Source organism: Hydra vulgaris, chromosome 14, assembly GCF_038396675.1.
Source record: "Hydra vulgaris chromosome 14, alternate assembly HydraT2T_AEP".
In the NCBI taxonomy this organism is placed as follows: domain Eukaryota; kingdom Metazoa; phylum Cnidaria; class Hydrozoa; order Anthoathecata; family Hydridae; genus Hydra; species Hydra vulgaris.
Window position 1 is genome coordinate 9584036 of NC_088933.1, and position 20965 is coordinate 9605000.

Below are 20965 nucleotides of genomic sequence, written 5' to 3' on the forward strand. Positions count from 1 at the left end.
TAATTTCTAAAATGTAATTTTTAAAAGATTTTTTTTTATTAGTGGTCTACCATCTTAAATGAAAATACGCTAGGAACTTAATTTCTTGTTTATAAAGATGTTTTTATAAAATGTAATTATGATTGGTCCGTTTTTATTTCTTTGATGTTTAAAATTTTTCCTTTTTATGTTTTATTTGACATAATCGCATAAAAATTTGACAAGACCCTAAATTTTGCGCTAGGATAATGCAGTTCATTTAAATTTTAGTGAGCATATTAAAGTCAAACAAAAATTATTCAAAGTTTACATTGATGTATCAAAATTCTTTTATCCTACACTTCTAACGATAATCCAATAAATATGATTTATTTTGGAAAGAGGGTTGAATTACTAATTACAACTTTCACCTAGATTCTTAGCTCGCTAAAGCACACCCAGCAAACATTTTTTTAGTGGATATACAGTGGATCTATACAGGCATTTTGTAGCAGTTTATTGGAGTTTTGCTCATCGGTTACTTAGTGGACCATAAAAGATGTCAGCCCGATAAATTTCTGACATGTTAATAGTGACTAGTTATTTGCTAGTCGCTTTTGGCGGCTGCCACTAATGGTCCACTAATGATTCGATGAGTAAAACTACAGTAATCCGCTTAAAATGCCCATATAGGTCCACTGAAATTTCGCTATATAATGTTTGCTGGGCATGGTCATTGAACAAACTCAACTGGGCAAACTTTGCCCTATGATCAAACTGCACTGGGTCAATAGTTATGTTTTTAGAATACTTTTTACAAAATCTTAAAAAGTAAAAAAACACTATAAATAAAAATAAATAAAATTAGGATTGAATGTTATCTATAAAAATAAAATATTTTCAAAAATACATTCACTCATTTATGCAAGATGTCTTTCAAACATAATATAGTATGATTTTTTATTGACTTTGAGCGCAATTTACTGAAATAAAATGCCTTTCGACTTGACGATTCGTGCTTTAAATCGGAAAGGAGTTGAACAAGACAATAATTTTGAGCCTAACCAAATCTAGGAAAGCTGTTGTTTAAGTCGTAGACAAATAAACCATCATGCTGGTTCGTCACCAGCAAAGGATAATGAAAAATAAAAACGGCCGTAGTAAACAAACATATAATTAAATTAAAATTATACTTGTACCCATTTTATTTGGTATATTTATTTTGTTTCATTTTAGCTTTATAATGGATTCCAAATGTAATGATTTTAGCAGTGCTGATGATGAACAAATAAATAATGAAAATATTTCTTATAAAAATGGTGAAGATAAATCTATCGAAAAAATTCCAAAGGATTTATCATTGATACAAAATAATGTAAAGTTATTGAATTTTAGTTCAGAAATTACTTCAGACAGACATCACGAAAACGAAATTTTTGATAATTTTTCTGACAACATTAATGAAGGTATAACTCCAACAGATAAAAAAAAGTTACCTAATGTTAAACTTAAGGCGGGAAAAAGTACTGTCATTACATCTCCTGAATCTAAGTTTTCTAAGTTAATTGAAAAAGTAATTTCAATGAAAAATACTTCAATTCAAAATAAAAAACCAATGCAATCATATTCAATCAACTCTACTACATCTGAAGAAGAAACTAAGAGTAATAAATCTGATGGTACCCAATCACTGGCAGATGATGTTCATTCATTATCTTATATTACTAAATGGTGGCAAAAATATTCAGAAATTCGTAAATTTAAAAGAACTAAAGCTTCAAAAATTGAGGAAAATAAGATGCGATATAAATTACAGTATCATTTTATGTCTCCATTTGAAAAATATAAACTTGGAAGAAAGCCATGGAAATTAGGAATTCAAGTTTTGAAAATTATTATGGTAACTGCACAGGTAACTGTATATATATTTTTAAAGAATACTTTTTCTAACAATAGCATTCAGAAACTTTTAGTTATTATTTTAGTTTTTTAAAAGTAAAGATCAACAAACTCCTTTGTTGTTTTTTACTTTTAAAAAAGTAAAGAACAACAAAAAAAAACAACCTGGCCAGGATAATAAATGTTTTTTTTATATACACAAAAACAAACTAATCTAATTCTTATACCAAGTTTACAAGTAATAAAAAAATTTATTTGAAATTTTTTTTACAAAAATAAACAGTTTTAAACATAAACCAGTTGAAAGTGTTGTGTGAGAAGACTGACATAATGCACAAGCATTATGGCACAAACAATTTTGCCACACAGGTTTGACTAAAAACAGAATGTCAGGTATATCCTCGTTATCAATGTTAAAGCACATGCTTTATACAAGTCTAGTACGAATGCTGCATCTGTCGAATGTGCAGTACTAATGTTCATATTGTTGATAACAGCTTCTGACTTAAATTAGGTTGCGCTTTTAAGCCTTGATCAAGTCCATAGGCAGATTGACGTAAGCATAGTTTACAGCATCAATCATTGAGTCAATTTCTTTTTTTGCATTATTGTCATTCTCTGCATCAGTAGCAACATTACCATCACAGTCTCCAATTTGTGGTCACTTTCTTTCTAGTCTACTAGGAAGAAAGTTACCACTAATTTCTTCCTAGTTTGACAACACACTTGTTTTGATGTTGCTCCAAAAATGTTTGCTTTAGCGTGAACGGTACGCTCCATTTGGTCTCTGTTGTACTCTAAACAAGTTTCTTTCTTTTATTGTTTTCAGTATTTCCTGGATGATGCAATTAAGATAATTTAATGAAAACCCACCAACCTACATATTGGTTTCAGTAATTATCTTATTGCTTCCTGAATAATGGTTGATCCATTTCTTGACATTCATATCACTCCAGCTTCTCTATCTAAAGTGATTTCTTGCTTAGACTCTTTTACAGCTTGTGGTCCAGACAATATACTTGTTATAGTCTTGCAGAAGTATTCTCTGGAGCTGTTGTCTTTACTTTCAAAACTATTTAGCAACTGCCTATCAGAGTCTTGTTTTCCAGCCTGCTGGAAAGCAGCATATGTTGTCCCTATTTTCAAAAACTCTGAAGAGCAATCTGACTTGTGTAACTACTGTCCTAATAGTCTTCTTCTTATCATAAGTAAGGTTTTTGAGTCTTTAATTAACAAACACTTACCTTCTCATCTTGAATCTAATAACTTACTTTCTGATCATCAATATGGATTTTAATCTTCTTGTTCTACAGCAAATTTGTTAACAGTAATAAACAATAGGTTTTATTGTGCATTAGATAGATGTGGAGAGGTTAAGGCTATTGCTCTTGACATTTCTAAAGCTTTTGATAAAATTCGACATACTGGTCTTCTCCATAAGCTTTCTTACCATGTATCAGGTAACATCTTTAAAATTATTGAATCCTTCCTTACCAATCGTAGTATTAAAGTTGTCATTAATACTACGATTAATACTAAGTTTACATTAACGATCTTCCAGATATTCTCACATTTAAGATGGCAATGATTGCTGATGATGCTACCATATATTCTTGTCTTGATGAGAAGCCAAAACTCTCTGTTTGCTTGGAAGAGACGTTTGAGTTTGAAGAGGACCTCACTTTAGCTATAGCATGAGACTTACAGTGGCTAATGAACTTTAACTCTTACTTAAGTCTTACTTCCAATCTCTCTTAGAAACCATATATCAAGTCAATTGATTTGATATATGCCCTTTTTCTCTTAGACAAGGTGCAAAAACGCATTGTGAACATAATTTGGGCCTGCTCATGCGGCCAACCTCCAACCATTGTCACATCGTTGTAATATTGCTTCACTTTCTCTTTTCTATAAAGACTATAATGGGCATTGCTCTAAAGAGCTACCTTAGAAAAAGTTCTACAGAATTTCTATAAACTTTTGAGACATATGGCCTATAGAATTTCTATAGAATCTCTATTAATTTTTATAGAAATTGATATAAAACTTTTTTTTCTATAGAAAAAAAAGTAGGAAGTAGTTCTATAGGATTTTCTATAGAAATTAACAAAGATTTTATAGAAGTTTTATAGAATTCTATAGAATTTCTATAGGCCATATGTTTCAAAAGTTTATAGAAATTCTGTAGAACTTTTTTTCCTGTATAGCATTTGGGATTGGGACTGTGCCATCTGCTAAAATTCATTTTTGTTTTACTTGTCATTCTATTAAGTCTTGTCTGTTTACTGTGGTCTTTCCTAAGTGCTCTAAAAATTCTTATTTATCCAGTTTTTTTCCTTGAACATTGTTAGTTAAGTGTTAGAGAGGGTGAATGTTTAGAAAAAAAATTATTTGTTTGGGGGTAGCAGTTAATTGAAATCGAGGAGATTTTTCCCGAAATCTGAGATTTTCTGCCCTCCACCCTTCCTTCCTCCTTACAATTTGGTAGGGAGGAGTAAAGAATTTTTTTAATAACTACTTCCTTTTACATAATATGCAAAAGGAAGTAGTTAGTAAGATTATTTATGGAGAAGACCAGTATGTCGTATTTTAACAAAAGTTCTAAAAACCAAAAACTAACAGAAATTAACAAAAATTCCCTGCCTTGCGGCTCTTGATTAAGTAAAAGCTAAAGATAATATCTCAATAAAAATACTCATTTTGGGAAGATGTTAACTGCATTCAGCTATTGTCTTGTAGGAGACCTCCTAGGCAATGATTTTAGAGGTAAGCAAAAATAATTTTTCTAACTAGCCTCAAACCCCTACTTTATCTATTAAGCTGGGGTAGATGTAAACCTGTGTTACATTGTTTCCTGCCTAGTATCATGAATGCTGGATTTTCTTGACTGTACTCATAGGTTTTTGCTTGTGTGTCCTTGATAGTGGCTATGCAACTCTTCCTGTTATCTCCTAATGAGGGTACAGCTCTAAAACTCAGTTTAATGGTTCTGAGGCCGCACACCCTGTAAATATTGGACGTTAATACTTTTGAAGAGCATCGAAAAAACCCTTTTGGGGTCTTGTTATATACACATAGGTGACTTACCTGGCAAATTTGCAAAATCTTTTACTGACGCCCAAGTGAGAAAAAGCAATTTTAAGTTTTTAGTAAAAATATCCAAAAAAGAACCAAAAATTGTCAAAAATCATTTTTGCTTATTGGCATTAATTTTCTTCAAAAGTGAAATGTTCTTGTGCAATGATACCAAAATATTACAAAACACAATTAATTAGAACAGCCTTACTTTTATCTTACAGCAATTTCATTGAAATATTTTTTTACCCATATTATTATGAATAAAATGACTAGCACAAATAATGTGATATATTTTTAATTCCTGCTTTGTAAAAGTTTAGTTTAAAATATTTTGAAATTTCCTAAAATGGGGATAACCTCACGTTTAAAAATAATCCCCTCTACCACCCTTACACAAAAAAACAATACCTGAAAATTAGGGTTGGTAACTTATTAATGGTGGAACTAAATTTAGTTACTGCTAATTTTTTTGTACTTTGCTTATTGTCTGAAAAATTTTTGTTCCTGTTTAGTTTCTTTTTGTAATTTTGTTATTTTAATTGCTCTTAATCAGTATTTGAGTGTAAAAGCAAGGAATTCAACCTCTTAAATTAAATTTCACCATTTTCTATAAAATATATTTTAATGTGGAAATTATTGGCTAAAAGTGCTAAAAGTAAATGTATTTGTCAAATTACATTTGCTAAATTATAAATTATAAGAAATGTGTAGCTGAACTTTGAAAAATATTTAGTAATTTAGTTTTCGAAAAATTCTTTTTAGGTTCCAAAGAATATAAAAAGTAGAAAGTAAACAACTCTGAGGATAATATAAATATCAAGTTTTTTGTTTACAGTGGTGAAAAACGTTTTTGTTACAAATCAAAATGCCAAACAAAGCCAGAACTCATGAAGATTGCAAAAAAACTGTTTGCTTTTTGTGCATGAGAAAATGTGACAGAGAATTAACTGACTTTATGATTGCACGAGTGCTGAAACTTGTAAAAAGTGATTTGAAATTTGAGGATGAAAGAGTCCCAAGAGGAATTTGCAACACTTGCCGTATTCTTCTGCAAAAAAGAGACAATGGTGATTTGAACAGTCCACTACCACTACTACAATTTTGACTCCATTGTTATAAAGCCTCTTACAAGAACAGCAAATAGGTGTGAACGCCTCATTTGCCAAATCAGTTGGCTCAATTTAAATCAACAGCATCCAATTTTCGTTTAATCTTCATCAAAATAACAAACTATGGAACAAACTATTGCAACACCAGGGACATCAAGTGCAAATCAACAACCTCCATCTGCAGAAAAAAGGTGCACACAATGTTTGTCAGTCATAGCTCGAGGTCACAGACATTTTTGCACACCTGGAACAAGACACAGAAATTTACAGTCATTGATGCAAGATGACATTAATGGGGCAGAGCAAATTGCAGTATCTGTCATTGCCAACAAAGAAGCTTCTCCTTATGAAACAGTTAGACTCAGTCAAGGAACTGGTGAAAAATTGTTTCCAGTTAGACCAGGTAACATTTGAATAAAGAAGTTCATCTCTTAGACACATGATTTTGACCCCTTGCATATTAAATTTGCTGCTGTATACTATAATATATTATACATATGCACTAAAACTTCTTGAAATGACAATATGCAAAATGGCAATGTTAATAGCATACATATCAAATTGGTCTACTGGAAACTGTAGATTTGATGCATTTTTTTCTTTACATATCAAAAATATGCATTGATTTGTATTATATGTTTCCTCTGGTTTTTAGTATTTTTTGTCCGCTATGTAAGGTAAACATATTAAAAAATTATACCGTTCAAATTAATTTTGCATTGCTGTTTTTTTTTTATACCACATTACTTGTTACAATACAATGAAATACTATAAAATAACGTAGTTTTGATTTAGAGCAATAAAAATTGTGGCCAAAATAGGTGTATAATAGTTCTATTATTGTAACTTCTTTGAATTTTTTTTAACCAATAGAGAACCATCCTATGCAATGGTCTGAATTTTATATCAATAAGTTAGAAAAAATAGATTTTGTTGTGAAATTATTTTGAAAGAGATGAACTTGTTTGTTCTTTTTTTATTCAGGCCCTTCCATTGCTCACAAAGTAAACAGCGCGCCTCTTATAACACAAAGTTTAGTAAATGTTTAACTAAACACTGGACTTTCAAATACAGGAATGAGACTTCTAGCATCAACGCTAAATCCACTGGGATTATCGACTAGTTGAGCCATATTTTGAGCAAAAATTTGCTGCTGCTGGACAAACTCTTGCAAATTTCTTCACCTTGTCAGAGTTAAATTTTACCATGGAAAAGGGAAAAGAAGAAAAACAATCAATGGTTCACTGCAAAAACCTGCAAGACCTAACAATCATGTTTTGCATTCAAGAGATTACTCCCCTCAGCATTTAGTCAAGCTGGAAATAGATGGTGGTGGTTCATTTCTGAAAATTAGTCTTGGCATTATAAGCACAAAAGAAGTTGATGAGTCAAAAAGTCCTCAACAAAAAAGTTCACGCCTACTCACAAACTCAATTGATCGTGATACAGATGTAAAGCGTCAACTCATTGTTACAATTGTGGAAGATGTGCCTGAAACATATGCGACTGTCAAGGTGATGTTGGACCAAATCCATGTTAAAGATGTCTCTTTTGTCATCTCTTGTGATCTCAAAATTGCTAACATCTTATGTGGAATTCAGTCTCATTCAAGTAAACACCCCTGCTGTTGGTGTAACATCGATTCAGACAACCTCTCAGAATGTGGAGTTTCCAGAAGTTTTGGTTCAATACAAGAGAGCTACAGAGCATTTGTGTCTGCTGGCTCCAAATTCAAAATGGCTAAAGATTTTGACAACACAATTCATCCTCCTTTGATCAACATAGAGGACTTAAGACTTATTTTGGACATTATTCCACCAATGGAACTACATTTGCCACTAGGAATTGTCAATCATCTTTTCAAAAATCTTTCAGAACTTTGGCCAGGAGCAAATCAATGGCCTGCTCTGTTGCACATTCAACTTCAGCCATATTACCATGTTTGCTGGAAATGAATGTCACAAACTTTTGCAAAATGTTGACATTCTTATAAAACTGGCTGAAAAAGCTTTTACTTATGAAGCTCAGAGTTTCATTGAAACATTTCGCAATTTTAGAGATGTTGTTTCTTCCTGCTTTGGAAAGTCACTTGAGGGTGACTTCAAAGAAAAAATTGAAAAGTTCAAAGATTCTTTTCTCTCTCTGCCAGTTACAGTGACTTCAAAGGCACATGCAGTTTTTATCACATTTCCAAGTTCATTGATCAACATGGGTCTGCACTTGGATTGTTCAGTGAACAAGCAACTGAAGCAATGCATTTAAAGTTTAAGACTCACTGACAAAGATTCACATCCTGAGTTTGGAACCCAGCTTCTACACTGTGTTGTGGAATTTAACAGCAAACATGCTTAAAAGTTAGAAGAAATATTTTCAGAAAAATGTTTAAAAGAATTTTTAGAGAATTTTGTTTCCAAGTGTTAAAAACATTCTCAACTCTTATAGAAGCAATATTTGAAATTATCGGCACAAAATTGTAAAACTATTTTAATTAATTGTGTTTGTAATATTTTGGTATCAAGTATCACAAGAAAATTTCACTTTTGAAGAAAATTAATGCCAGTAAACAAAAATGATTCTTGACATTTTTGGTTCTTTTTTGGATATTTTTACTAAAAACTTCAAATTGCTTTTTCTCCCTTGGACGTCGGTAAAAGATTTTGAAAATTTGCCAGGTAAGTCACCTATGTGTATATAACAAGACCCCAAAAGGGTTTTTTCGGTGCTCTCCAAAAGTATTAATGTCCAATATTTACAGGGTAACCTTACAACCTTACGACGCTGGTTGGGACCTTACAACCAGGCGCCGGTTGGGACCTTACAACCTTACAACCGGTTGACCTTACAACTTTACAACCGGTTGACCTTACAACCTTACAACCGGTTACAACCTTACAACGGTTACAACCTCACAACCTTACAACCAGTTGACCTTACAACCGGTTGACCAAACCTTACAACTGGTTACAGCCTTACAACCTTACAAATGGTTGGAACCTTACAACCCGGCGCCGGTTGGGACCTTACAAACCTTACGGCGCCAGCTGGTTGTAAGGTTTCCCAAACTTTGTGGTAGCTCTCAGAAAGGCTGATTACATCAACAACTGACTGATTCCACGAAAGGTGAACCAAATTCACATTTTTTATAATGCACAGAAAATGAAATATAGTATTTTATTTTTTGTACAAAACATACTAAATTGTCATAAAGTGTAGGTGCTAACGTATTATGATTTCCCTGATATTTTTTTTAATACAGAAGACAAGGCAAGTGTGGGAAAATTTAAGTTTTACTTAAATGAACACTAATCTTTTCGACTTGTGTTAATAAAAGTGCTAGATATGTTGAGTGATTATTTTCTCAAGAAATATTTACCAACTCACATGTGATAGCATTTAAGTAAAATAAGACGGCGGTCTGCTGTTTCAACTTTAAAAATATTAACGTGAAGTCAATAAGTGGTAACACACGTAACGAAAACGCAAATTTTTTAATGCTGCACAACAAGCATATTGTTTTTAATATCATGACTTAATATTATAAACAAGTTTAACTAGATGCTTATTTATACTTGATATTATGTGGCTTTGATTTTAATTGCCTTTTAAATTTATGATAATATAATTGGGTAACCCACATAACGATAATAACTACCATGTATCTATGAATATGGATATCTATAAATAAATATGTATAAATAGTATGTACAAATACTATGAATCTATTTATAGGATTCCTTAAATTGGCACATTTAAATGCAACTTCACATGATTTTCAAATTTTCTTAGCATTTGAATTAAATGAGTATGTAGGCATTGTGTTCATAAATACATTCCTTAATTACACATGCATTTATTTACTTTCTAGTTGCATTTGCAAATATTTTAACTGACGTAGGTTCACATATTTACAATCATTCAACTTACAGTTGGAAGCAAGTCTCAATGCAGTTCAGTTTCTTATTTTGTCAAGTTAATTTTTTTCTTTTTCAATTTTGATGGAAGCAGTGAAACTATGGGTCTTGACTTCTGCAGAAAGAATTAAAAAGTTTAGAATGAAAAAGAAAAAGGAAGATCCAAAATTTCAAGTTCGCGAAAATTAAAGAATTGCACAAGTTCATGTTGCGAAATTTGCTAAAATGACAAAGAACAATTAACTGAAAATAGGCGTAAAGTAGCTGCAAGGGTGGCGAAATGTAAAGCTAAGAAAAAGAAAACTATGAAATCTACGGTAACGTCAACTAGAGAACTTTTGGGTGAGTCAAACACGACAATTACGTCATATTCATTTTGTTGTCTGCAAACGCTTGGGAAAGCTGTAAAATGTTGTTTCAAAGCTTTACCACTGTCTCCCAATAAAAGGTTTGCAGTAATTAACAAGGTTGCTGAAAATATTGGCCTTAAAATTGATGCAGCATGTTCGTTTAAAAAACGCAATGTGGAAGGTTTGGAAGACGATTTTGAAAAACTAGTAAAAGACTTTTACTTTTAACCAGACATTGTTTACACTATGGCAAGCATGTCAGATACAATGGCTGTTTGGAAAAATGGAAGAAAGGAAACTTTGAGGAAGTATTACTTGACTATGTTTCTCCGTGAAGCATATACGTTATTTCTTGAGAATAATGAAACAATTAAATTTTTTTTTCCAAATTTTGTGCTCTCCGTCCACCTAATGTACTGCTTTTAAAAAATACACCAGCTGATCAGTGTAAATGTGTGATGCATGAAAATTTAATACTACGTTTGAGCGGATTGGGCATTGTGTATAAAAATAATTGGTGGGATAATATTTTGTGTTCTTCTAGTGCATTAGATATGTCCAAGACCTGTTGCAAAAACGAGTGTAAATTATGTAAAAATGGCTTTAATATTAAATCTAACAAGAATGGAATGGAAAAATGGAAGACATTGTAATTTGGTACGAATGGATTAATGAGTACGTCAAACGTGACAACATTGCTGAATCAAAGTCGCGACTGCGCAAGATTCAGCAGCAGGGTACTGCTGGAGAACTTATTGGTGTCATTCAAGAGGGTTTTGAAAAGGTTGTAAAGCATGTGCGGGTGAAAAGAATCCAAGCTAAAGAATTTTCTAAAGACAAAACAAAGTGTACCTCCAGAATCCTGCAAATAGATTTTGCAATGTCATATTCATGCGAATATCAATCTAAAATCCAGTCAGCTATGTGGAGCAGATCTAGCGTTACTCTTTTTACAGCAGCTACGTTTGCAAGGGGTACACAACAAGGTTTTATTATTTGCTCCGATACTCTGAAGAAAAACAAGGATACTATTTTTGCATTTTTTTTTCAAAGTATACGAATATATTATGAAATTGCCTGATTCAAATTATTACGATGAAGAAATCATTTGGTTGGATGGACCATCATCTGAATTTAAAAATAAATACATGTTGCATTTGTTGCAACTTCTGGTCTGTCGATATCACAAAAATTTTCAGTGGAAGTATTTTGCCACTTCCCATGGAAAGGGGATAATTGACGCAATTGGTGGGAAAACAAAATATCTTGTACGTCAAAAAATTATGTCAAAGGGAGCTAACACCATTGTTCAATCATTTAAAGATTTTGCTGAATTGACAACCATGTTAATGCCTAAAATAATTTTTCATGTTCAGCAAGAAGAGATTGATAAGCTAACCAGTAAATTCATCCCATGGAGTAATGTAAAAGATGTTGAAGGCATAAAAACAAGTCATTGTGTCACAGCAAATCAACGCGTCGAAATCATGCTGCAGGAAACAGCTTTGGACAAAATAAAGTGCACCATTTTATTTTCAGATTACTTACGCAAATAGATGAAAATGGTCACAGTTTAATTTTGACACTTTCCGTGGGTGATTGGTGAATCGTTTATTACAATGCATCAGAATTTCCTGGACAAGTAAAAGAAGTTTTGCAAATCAAGTTTTAGTATCCACAGTTGAAAAACATTTGTTTGGGAATTCATGGGTTTGGCTAACTAAACCTGATGTGATGCTTTACGATAAAAGTTAAGTTCTTAGAAAAATTGATGTGTGCAAATAACGCACTTAAGAATTTTTGATTTATAATTTGAGATAAGAAATGTTCAATTTTTTAGAAAAATTTTTGAATATTTTTTGTTGTACGGTTTAAATAATATTTTGCGATAAATTGCAATTTCACAAAGCATTATGCTGAAGTATGAACCACCGGTTTATGAGTTTGACTATTGTTCAAAAGTAACTCACGTAACGATGGAATCAGTCAGCTGCAAAATATCAGAGTATTATCAGTGCCATGTTGCGCATGGATGATGTCCCTTTTAATGCTTTTGGTGCGCATTGTTTAGGCTTTATTTTTCACAAGTGCTACACGTTAAAACTCTTGATTTATAGCATTAGTTTGAATGCACAACAACATTTTAGCTATGAGCTGCTTGTGCTGTTCTTAATTATTTTTTTTTGTTATAGTTATTTCTTTGTTTGGATAAAATCCATTATTTATTATTTATTTTAATAACATTATTTCAGATAAAAGATTTTATCTGAAATGTTATAAAAATAAAAACTTTTTTAAAATCAATTCTTTAAATAAGCATTAGTTGACCTCAAGGCAAGCAGTTTTTGGCATCAAAATGATGCCAAATACTGTCATCATCAAAGTGTCTTGTTTATTTTGCAAAACATTACATTAAAAATTATACAAGGCAAGGATAGTTAATAACATATAATATGCCTTACACTATAGCAAATTTAATGTATTTATATTTTTATTAATACTTTTATTAATATTGTTATATTTTTTAAAATATAGGTTATTTTGTTTGGTACAGATCGTTTTGCTTCTGTTGCATTTATGAAAAATACACAAAATGCATTTAAAAATCTTTTTATTAAATCATATGATGGTACTACACCATTCTCTATCTTCTCTAAACAAGACCTTATTGATGCAATGGTATTTACTAATGAAACAGTAAGGTTTTTTCTTATTTAGCCTAATACAAATTTGAAAATAAAAACAAATAGTTTAAAATTTTTGTGTTTTTTTTTTTCTTTTCTGCTAGTATTACAATTTGATGGAAATATCAATTGGTAAGTTTCGATATGCAGGTTTTGTAGAGAATAATCCTTTACCTATATTAATATGTTTGAAGCAGTATCAGTATGCTAATGGTAATATGAGTCGTGGAATAGATCAAGATGCAGCAACAATAGAAGGTGTCAAGTTTTATATATATAAATTCTTGTATAATTTTGTAAAAAGAAAACTTAATAAAATATCAAAAAAGATTTAAATCTCAGTGGTGTTAAAAAAGATTTGATAATTCATTTGATAAATAAAAAATAAATTTATTTTAAAATTATTTTAGTTAAAACTAAATGTCTATCACTAAACTATCACTAATTAAAATCTTGGTTGTCATTATGATGCTAAGTCTATTAGTATCAGAATCAATAATAATTATATGTAAATAAAAGTAATTAATTATTAATAATAATTTATTAGTGTAAACTATTTAATCGTAACTGTAAAATAATGATGTTAAACCTTATGCTATCAATTTTTTTTAGTTTTCAGTATTTAGACAGTTGTTTACAAATATGACCTATAAAGTAAAATAAAAACTAACCTCGTAGCCAAATTTTTATAGGTTTCCTAAGAAGAACTACACTTTATCCCTGCAGACCTTAAAACAGAAGAATGAAAGTAAAATTCTGTGTCATGCCCAGTGTATGAAAAAATTCATATTGTGCAGAATAAATTTCAGAGCTAAAACTTGAGACTCATCATAAAATTTTGTTTTTATGTTTGAATTTAAAGAAAAAATTGTATCAAAATATTTAAAGTTGTATCTTTACTGTTTTTTATTAATAACTTTGAAATGCTATGAAATTAAACCAGTTCCATGAATTAAAAAAAATCTGTCCTGATCTAGATATGTTATGTAATTTGTTAGTTATTAAAAAAAATAAAAGAAGAAAAAAAAAGAAAAAGAAAAAAAGTATGAAGAGTTGTTATGTGTTGTTTTGCTTTAAACTGAAAATATTTCTAAATTTTGTGAAAATATATTCATTCATTTAGAAACAAAATGATTTCAAAAAATATCCCAAAGAAGCACACATAAAAGTTCAATTGTTTCATAAAATATAGATTTTCCAATTTCCTGGCAAAAGTTCCACTGTGATCCGTCAATTAGTGGTGATAACACTAAGAATGGGCTGATGGCAGATCATTTTTCATAGTCCAAAGGAAAGAGAATCGATCTGTTATGTAATTTAGACAACATTTAACAGAAAGGAACTAACTATAAAAATCTCTAATTGATATAATCATATATAAAAAAAATTACAACTGAAGTTGCGATTTTTTTTAATATATCATTATATCAATTAGAGATTTTTGCAATGCAAAAGTCTTTTTTTACTGGAAATTTTACTATGCAAAAGTCTTTTTTTACCGGAAATTATGAGATGCATTCTTACTTCACAATAAGTTTTTTTATGTTTATCAAAAAGGAACCAACTGCAATATATATATAATAATATAACATACGCATTTATATTGCAGAAAAGGATATGATTTAGAATTAGACATTTAAGTAAAGAAGCATACTTAAAATGGTGGTGGCGGAGAGAACTATTATAAATCTGATTATGAAACACTGTACACAATCTAATATGTATTTACTAATAAATTAAAATCTAATACATTTTAATATATTTATAATACATTAATTGTATTTATTGATTTACATCTATCATTTTAAGATATCTTTATCAGTGAGAACAATTATCAGTGAGAAAAAAAAAATGATATATTCAATAATGATTTCTTTAATATGTAAAATGATTAGGATTTATATGTTTGTATATTTGTATGCAATATTTGTATGAATTATTTATATGTAATATTTGCATGCAATATTTGCATGCAATATTTGTATGCAATATTGAAATAAGAATATTAGTCTTTTGATTTCAAATTAGATATCCTTACCACAAAATGTATTATTCATACCACTTGCCAAAATTATGCTAATTGACCTCAAAGCAACCGAGCTAGCTAATACCTTGCTGGTCACAGGGATCATGCCACTGGTTTTTATCTGTGATAGGGGTGTGTGGTGTGGTATACAAATTTTTTTTTAAATATTTTATATTTTAATTATATTTTATAGTCTATTAAAAATTTGGGGGGTAGGAACATGACACTCAGGATATAACTCTACCCAGCCACTATTCCTGTGTCAGTGTGTACAAACAAAATTTGACCTTGCAGTCATATTCATTCAACCCAAAACAGTATTACTCTCAAATTTTCTCAAGGTTTCATAAACAATCAATGATATTCACAATCACTTAGTCTGTGAATTTCAAAGGGCATTTTAGTGTTAATTTAACTTGATCTACTTTACTCAAATATAGTTGTCAATAACTAACATATAATTTTTTTTTAAATAAAATATAAAGAATGTTTGTTATTTTAGATTGCGTAGAGATGTTTTCAAAATCTATTTTAAGTTTTAAATTACATCAGAATGGTTTCTTTGACAGGTAAAGCTATACAATCTTTATAATGTTATTGTGTGGTAATGTTCTTTGTTTATTTATATGTTTTTGGTTACAAATTTACTTTCGGAGTTGCAAGCCACAAGTTAAATATACAAAAATGAGCATATATCAAATTATAAAAAAAGTTATGAAAGTACTTTTTCAAAATCTATTATGGTCACAAGTAGGCATTTTGAAACCAGACCAGTAATATAAAGAGACTTGTTCTCCTTTATTTGAAAGAAATGGAAGAAGTAGAATAAAGCAAACATAAAACAAAACTGACAATTTTTTTCATAATTAAATTTCTTGTCACTTACAGAAAGATCTTGTTAGAAAATGTACATACCATATTGATTCGATAGAGAAAGTACTAAATTCGATAGAGAAAGTACTAAAATCTCATGAATGTGAAAATATAAATAAAATATCATGAATTGTCTGAAAAATATGAAATTATATAAAATTTGAAACCATGAAAACTTGTGCTTGAGTAAAGATAGCCTGTTGCAAACAGGACTTTTCACAATTCTGTTTTTGTTTAGGTGTCCAATTAAATTTTTTTTAGGCAATTTTTGTTTAGGCAATTAAAAATTGAAAAAAAATAAGTTTAATAGTTTAACTTCATTGTGCAAAAAAAGTAAAAATATTTATAGTTTTCAGCTCTCAGAATTAAAGTCATCATTAAGCATTCCGACTGCTGACCTAAAAGTGTCTGAGGTCTGCGATTTTTTGCTGGTCTTGTTTCTATATATTGTTTTGGTGAAACCTTTGTGTTTAAAATTTGGCGCTGACCAAAAATAGTTTCAGGTTGGCTATAAATTGCCAACTTTTTTTTTTAATTCTAAGAGCTGGTGGTTTTTGAGCTACTATCAATTTTTGTGTAATTAAATTATTTTTTCGCTGTAATAGACCAATTAATTCAAGTCATAATTTATTGAACTAATAATTAGTAAATAATAATAAAAGAAAAATCCATGTGGTCTTTTTTACAAAAGCTTTATTTGAGTTGCTCATGATTGTTAAATGTCTTGCATCACATAAAAGTGAATTTTTTGTTGAAGCAGGAGCAAGATGTGTTTATTTTAGAGTTATTGTTTGTTTCTATTTTAAAAGTTAAATATTTTTGTTTATATAGGCAAAGCAAACACATAAAGTCATCTATAAGAAAATTACATAATGCTGTTACTATTTACATTATTTTATTTTCATATTTTTTTTAATTTTTTAAACTATTTGCAAAAAACTTCAAATTGTTATATTTTAGTGTGGTTTCCATTCATTTAAAGTTTAACTTGAGTGTTATCTTTTGGAATGGTTTGAAGCTGCGTCATGTTCCTGAATGTTTTGAAATGCAAAATAATGTAATATTTTAATATATAATAATATAATAAAATATTTGAGATATTTCATATTTTATTATATTTACACAATGCTATATATATATATATATATATATATATATATATATATATATATATATATATATATATATATATATATATATATATATATATATATATATATATATATATATATATATATATATATATATATATATATATATATATATAGGGTTCCACATAAAATCATCCAGATTATGTCACCCTTATGTCTCAGAATTGTTTTATTTTCACATCATTTGCAGTCCACATTAAATAAATAGGAACTATGAAAATTTTAGCTAAAAATGTGCATGGGTTGTTATTATCAGTTAAATAATGCTGATTCAGGGTTTTTGTGGTAATCTGAAGAGATAGCAAAGCAGTTTTGACATATAGTTTATTGATGTTTTGGAGGATTTCCCTAAAATTAAAAAAAAGAATCAAAATTGATTTTTACTTGAGGAATTCAAAAGTACTGCTCTAAGGAATGATAGAATTGAGAAATGCCTTGTTTATCAAAATTATTGACTTGTAAATTATTGTTTTATGGAGCTAAAATTATGGTTGTAACTAGGCCCGGCGGACAGCGAGTACAATGGGTAATTTTAACCCAGGCACCAAGGCTTCGAAAGGCACCAAATTTTCATTAAATACAATTTTTTTTCTCCTGAGAATATGAATCTATATAAATTTATAAAAATATTTATATTAAATTTGATTTGACTTACTTAATGTAATGTAGAATAAGTATGTATTAACTTATAATGAAAACTATAACAACTCAAAAAAACTTTTTTTAAATTTACTTTAATTTTTTTATTGTATATTAGTGTTTAATTTTGAAAATCTTTTAATTAAAACATATACCCCAAAAATTAGTTAAAACTTAATACCCAAAAAGGGCATATGTGTCTCAGTCGCCAAGATATTAGGGGTGCCTAAAGATTAAAGATAAAAAAAATCATAATGCGATTTTAATAACAAAAAAGTAAAAAACTCTATTTTTATTGATGAGGTATAAAATTACTGATTAAAATTTACTGATTAAAATTACTATGAGGTATAAATTTACTTTTTTTATACTTTCTAAGAATTATAGTTTTAAATAAAAATGTCTTTATTAAGTTATTTAAGAAATAGATTATTTAAAACTATAATAAAACAATCAGGTCACAAAGAATCGCTGTTGAAGAAATCAAAAATTTATTTAAAACCAACTTAAAAAACGTTAGTGCGTTTACGCTTTCTCATTAAACTTAGCATATAATTAATTAAAAGTACCAAGAATTTTGGTACTTTTTTAAAAACTGTGTTGCGAGTCGCTGGAATAAATTAGCAAATGATGTAATAGATGTACCTACAGTGAACTCTTTTAAAAGTATTTTTAAGGTGCTAATTCAGCTGCAGCAATGTCAACCGTCAGCATATAAAAACATAGTGTTGCTTTCCTTCATCATTATTAAATTTTTTATGTATAAGTTTCATTGATTATTTTATTAAATAAATAAGTATTCTGAACTTGTATAATTGTACACGCTTTAATTTTTAAAATGCGCATGCTTATAGAGGTATCTAATTGCTACTATGTTCCTGGTCTCATGAAAGCTCTCATCTGCCCTCATCATGTATTTGCATTTTTCCGCTAACCAATCGTTAACATGGTTTAAAAGTATTGTTTTTGAAAAGTACCATTTTCAAGATAAATTATTTGAAACTTTCTTTCAAAAAATATGTATTACAAAATTTAAAATTTATTTTATTAAGGCGCCATAATATTTTTTTCACCCACCTTTGAAATGTCTAGCGCTGGGCCTGGTTGTAACCCAAAATTTCTAGGAAAAATGTTGATTTTTTATCATTAATTTATATTAAGTTTCTTGAAAAAAATTTAATTTATGTAAAATTTGATTCATGAGTTGTCTCTATCTAAAATTTTATCAAAGTAAGCACTCAAAAATAGCACCTTTTCAGAATTTTGAAAAAACTTAAATTTTGTAACAATCTAGATTAAATGGTTTTTAAACAAATTTTTAAATTAAAACTTTAATATAAGTCGTGATACATAATAACATAAAAGACTTTTATAAAATATTTACAATTCAGCGTACTAACAATTTAAATCTAGGTTTCTGAAGGAAGATCACAAGGATTTTATCATCAGAACTCTAAAAAGCAAACATATTTATTTATAATATATAGATATATTGAAGATTCAACATAATGCAAAGATACAACATACTAACATTTTAATATATGGTATGCTGAAGATTTAACAAATATACTTTACATACGCTTTTATTAGAACTTTAGAATGTTGTCCATAGAGAGAATTTTTTTAATTTAGTTTTAAAAACTGGAAGAGTAAAAGAAGGATCAATATTTTGTATTTTTATTTCAAAGATGACGTGCTTTTTTTTTATTTAACAATCTCATATAATTAACAATAAACAAAAAATTAAACAACAAACAAAATGAAACAACAAGGAAAAATATCAAAAAGTTCCATGGAACAACAAACAAAAATATCAAAAACAAAATGAAACAACAAGCGAAAAAATCAACAGTTATCAAAAAGTGATAAAATACTTCAAATTAGTGGACCTGTCTTTTCTGGATTGTTTTGATTATTATAAGTATTTTAAAATTTAAATATTATTAAAAGGTTCTGTCAGTATGTTATCTATTAACAATATTTAATCTATTAATATTAATTGGTAAAAAAATATTAAATAAAACTAAACGCAATATCAAAATGCTTTTTAAAACTATATATATTTTCATGATATTTGTGCTTTCCATGTTACTTGTTAGCTTTTCAAAACAAGAAATCTTTAAATCTTTATCTATTTAGTAATGTGTAATTACTTACTGTTTTTTTTTTTAGAAAAAAATCTGTTTTTAGTTTCAAGAAAACTGAAAAAAAATCAGTTAACCGGTTACGGTTTCCACCTGTTGCCAAGCCCTAATTGCCACAATGCTGGGTTTTCTAGAAAATAAGCATCTCAAATTCCTTATTCATCTCAAATTCCTTGTGAATAATGCGATTAGCAAGTATAAAAGAAAAATTTAATTCAATTAGAATTATATGCTGTATCATAAGCAATTCTATGGAAAATATTTTGAGAGAAAAGTTACAAAGTGTTGCATCCCTTTTAGGATGCAAAAATCACAAGAAAAATAAAACAAGTGTAAAGTATTCTAACATTATTGTTACAGCAGAACTAATATGTTAATTAAATGAGATACATTTTATTGAGATTCATGATTAAATTTTCAGTTAATTTTAAAACTTTTTTGTAAAGATTTCTCTTTACTTGGCAAAAGTTTTACAAAAAAAACATTATATATGTATTGCCAGGTTGTACATTTCTGCAACAAATGTTACAAAAAAGCAGTAAAAATGATGAAAATTTTAGTTGGCTGGAGGAATGGAAGCTAAAAAGTGAGGAAAAGGTTATGTTTGCTAATTCTGTAGAATTGCTTGGGATTTCACCACTTCAATTGAAAAGTGTTTTAAAACACAACCTGCAGCAAAACAAAACAAAACCTGCAGCAAAACAAAAGTTTGGCAACGCTATAGAAAGAGTTGCAAATTAGATTTTTAATTACCATATAATACTGATGAAGCTTCTCTATAAGCAGAAACAAACAACATCATTTCTAAGAATAGTTTAAAGAAAGATCATAATCTAGATATTTTAATGTATGAAATCAAAAAGAAAATTTATGTAATTGACTCTTATTGCCATAAGGTGCAAATGTTAACACCTGCATAGACCATTGACACATAAAAAGATATCAAATTACTTTGAAATGTTTGAGTATCTTGTCCGAACTTCAAGACAAGTTAAAAATTAATAATCTTTGCTTAAAAAAAACCCTATTTATTTTAAACCCTATTTCACCAGAAACAGTTAAATTAATGGTTAGCTGTTACTAAAGTGATGAGTTTTCAATAATAATGCTAGGGAAAAAAGATTTTGTTAGTATTAAGAAAAA

General features: G+C 29.0%; 1 protein-coding gene across 1 annotated transcript in view; it reads left to right on the forward strand.

The window, feature by feature from the left end:
- Window positions 1-965: 965 nt before the first annotated feature.
- LOC100208356 (mucolipin-3) overlaps window positions 966-20965 on the forward strand; it is a 54678-nt gene continuing 34678 nt past the window's right edge. Inside the window, exons 1-5 of the mRNA XM_065818213.1 lie at window positions 966-1870; window positions 12841-13002; window positions 13094-13247; window positions 15518-15584; window positions 16849-16945. Of these exons, the coding sequence (XP_065674285.1) occupies window positions 1202-1870; window positions 12841-13002; window positions 13094-13247; window positions 15518-15584; window positions 16849-16945 (1149 nt within the window). The 5' untranslated portion in view covers window positions 966-1201. The remainder of the gene's footprint in view (window positions 1871-12840; window positions 13003-13093; window positions 13248-15517; window positions 15585-16848; window positions 16946-20965) is intronic.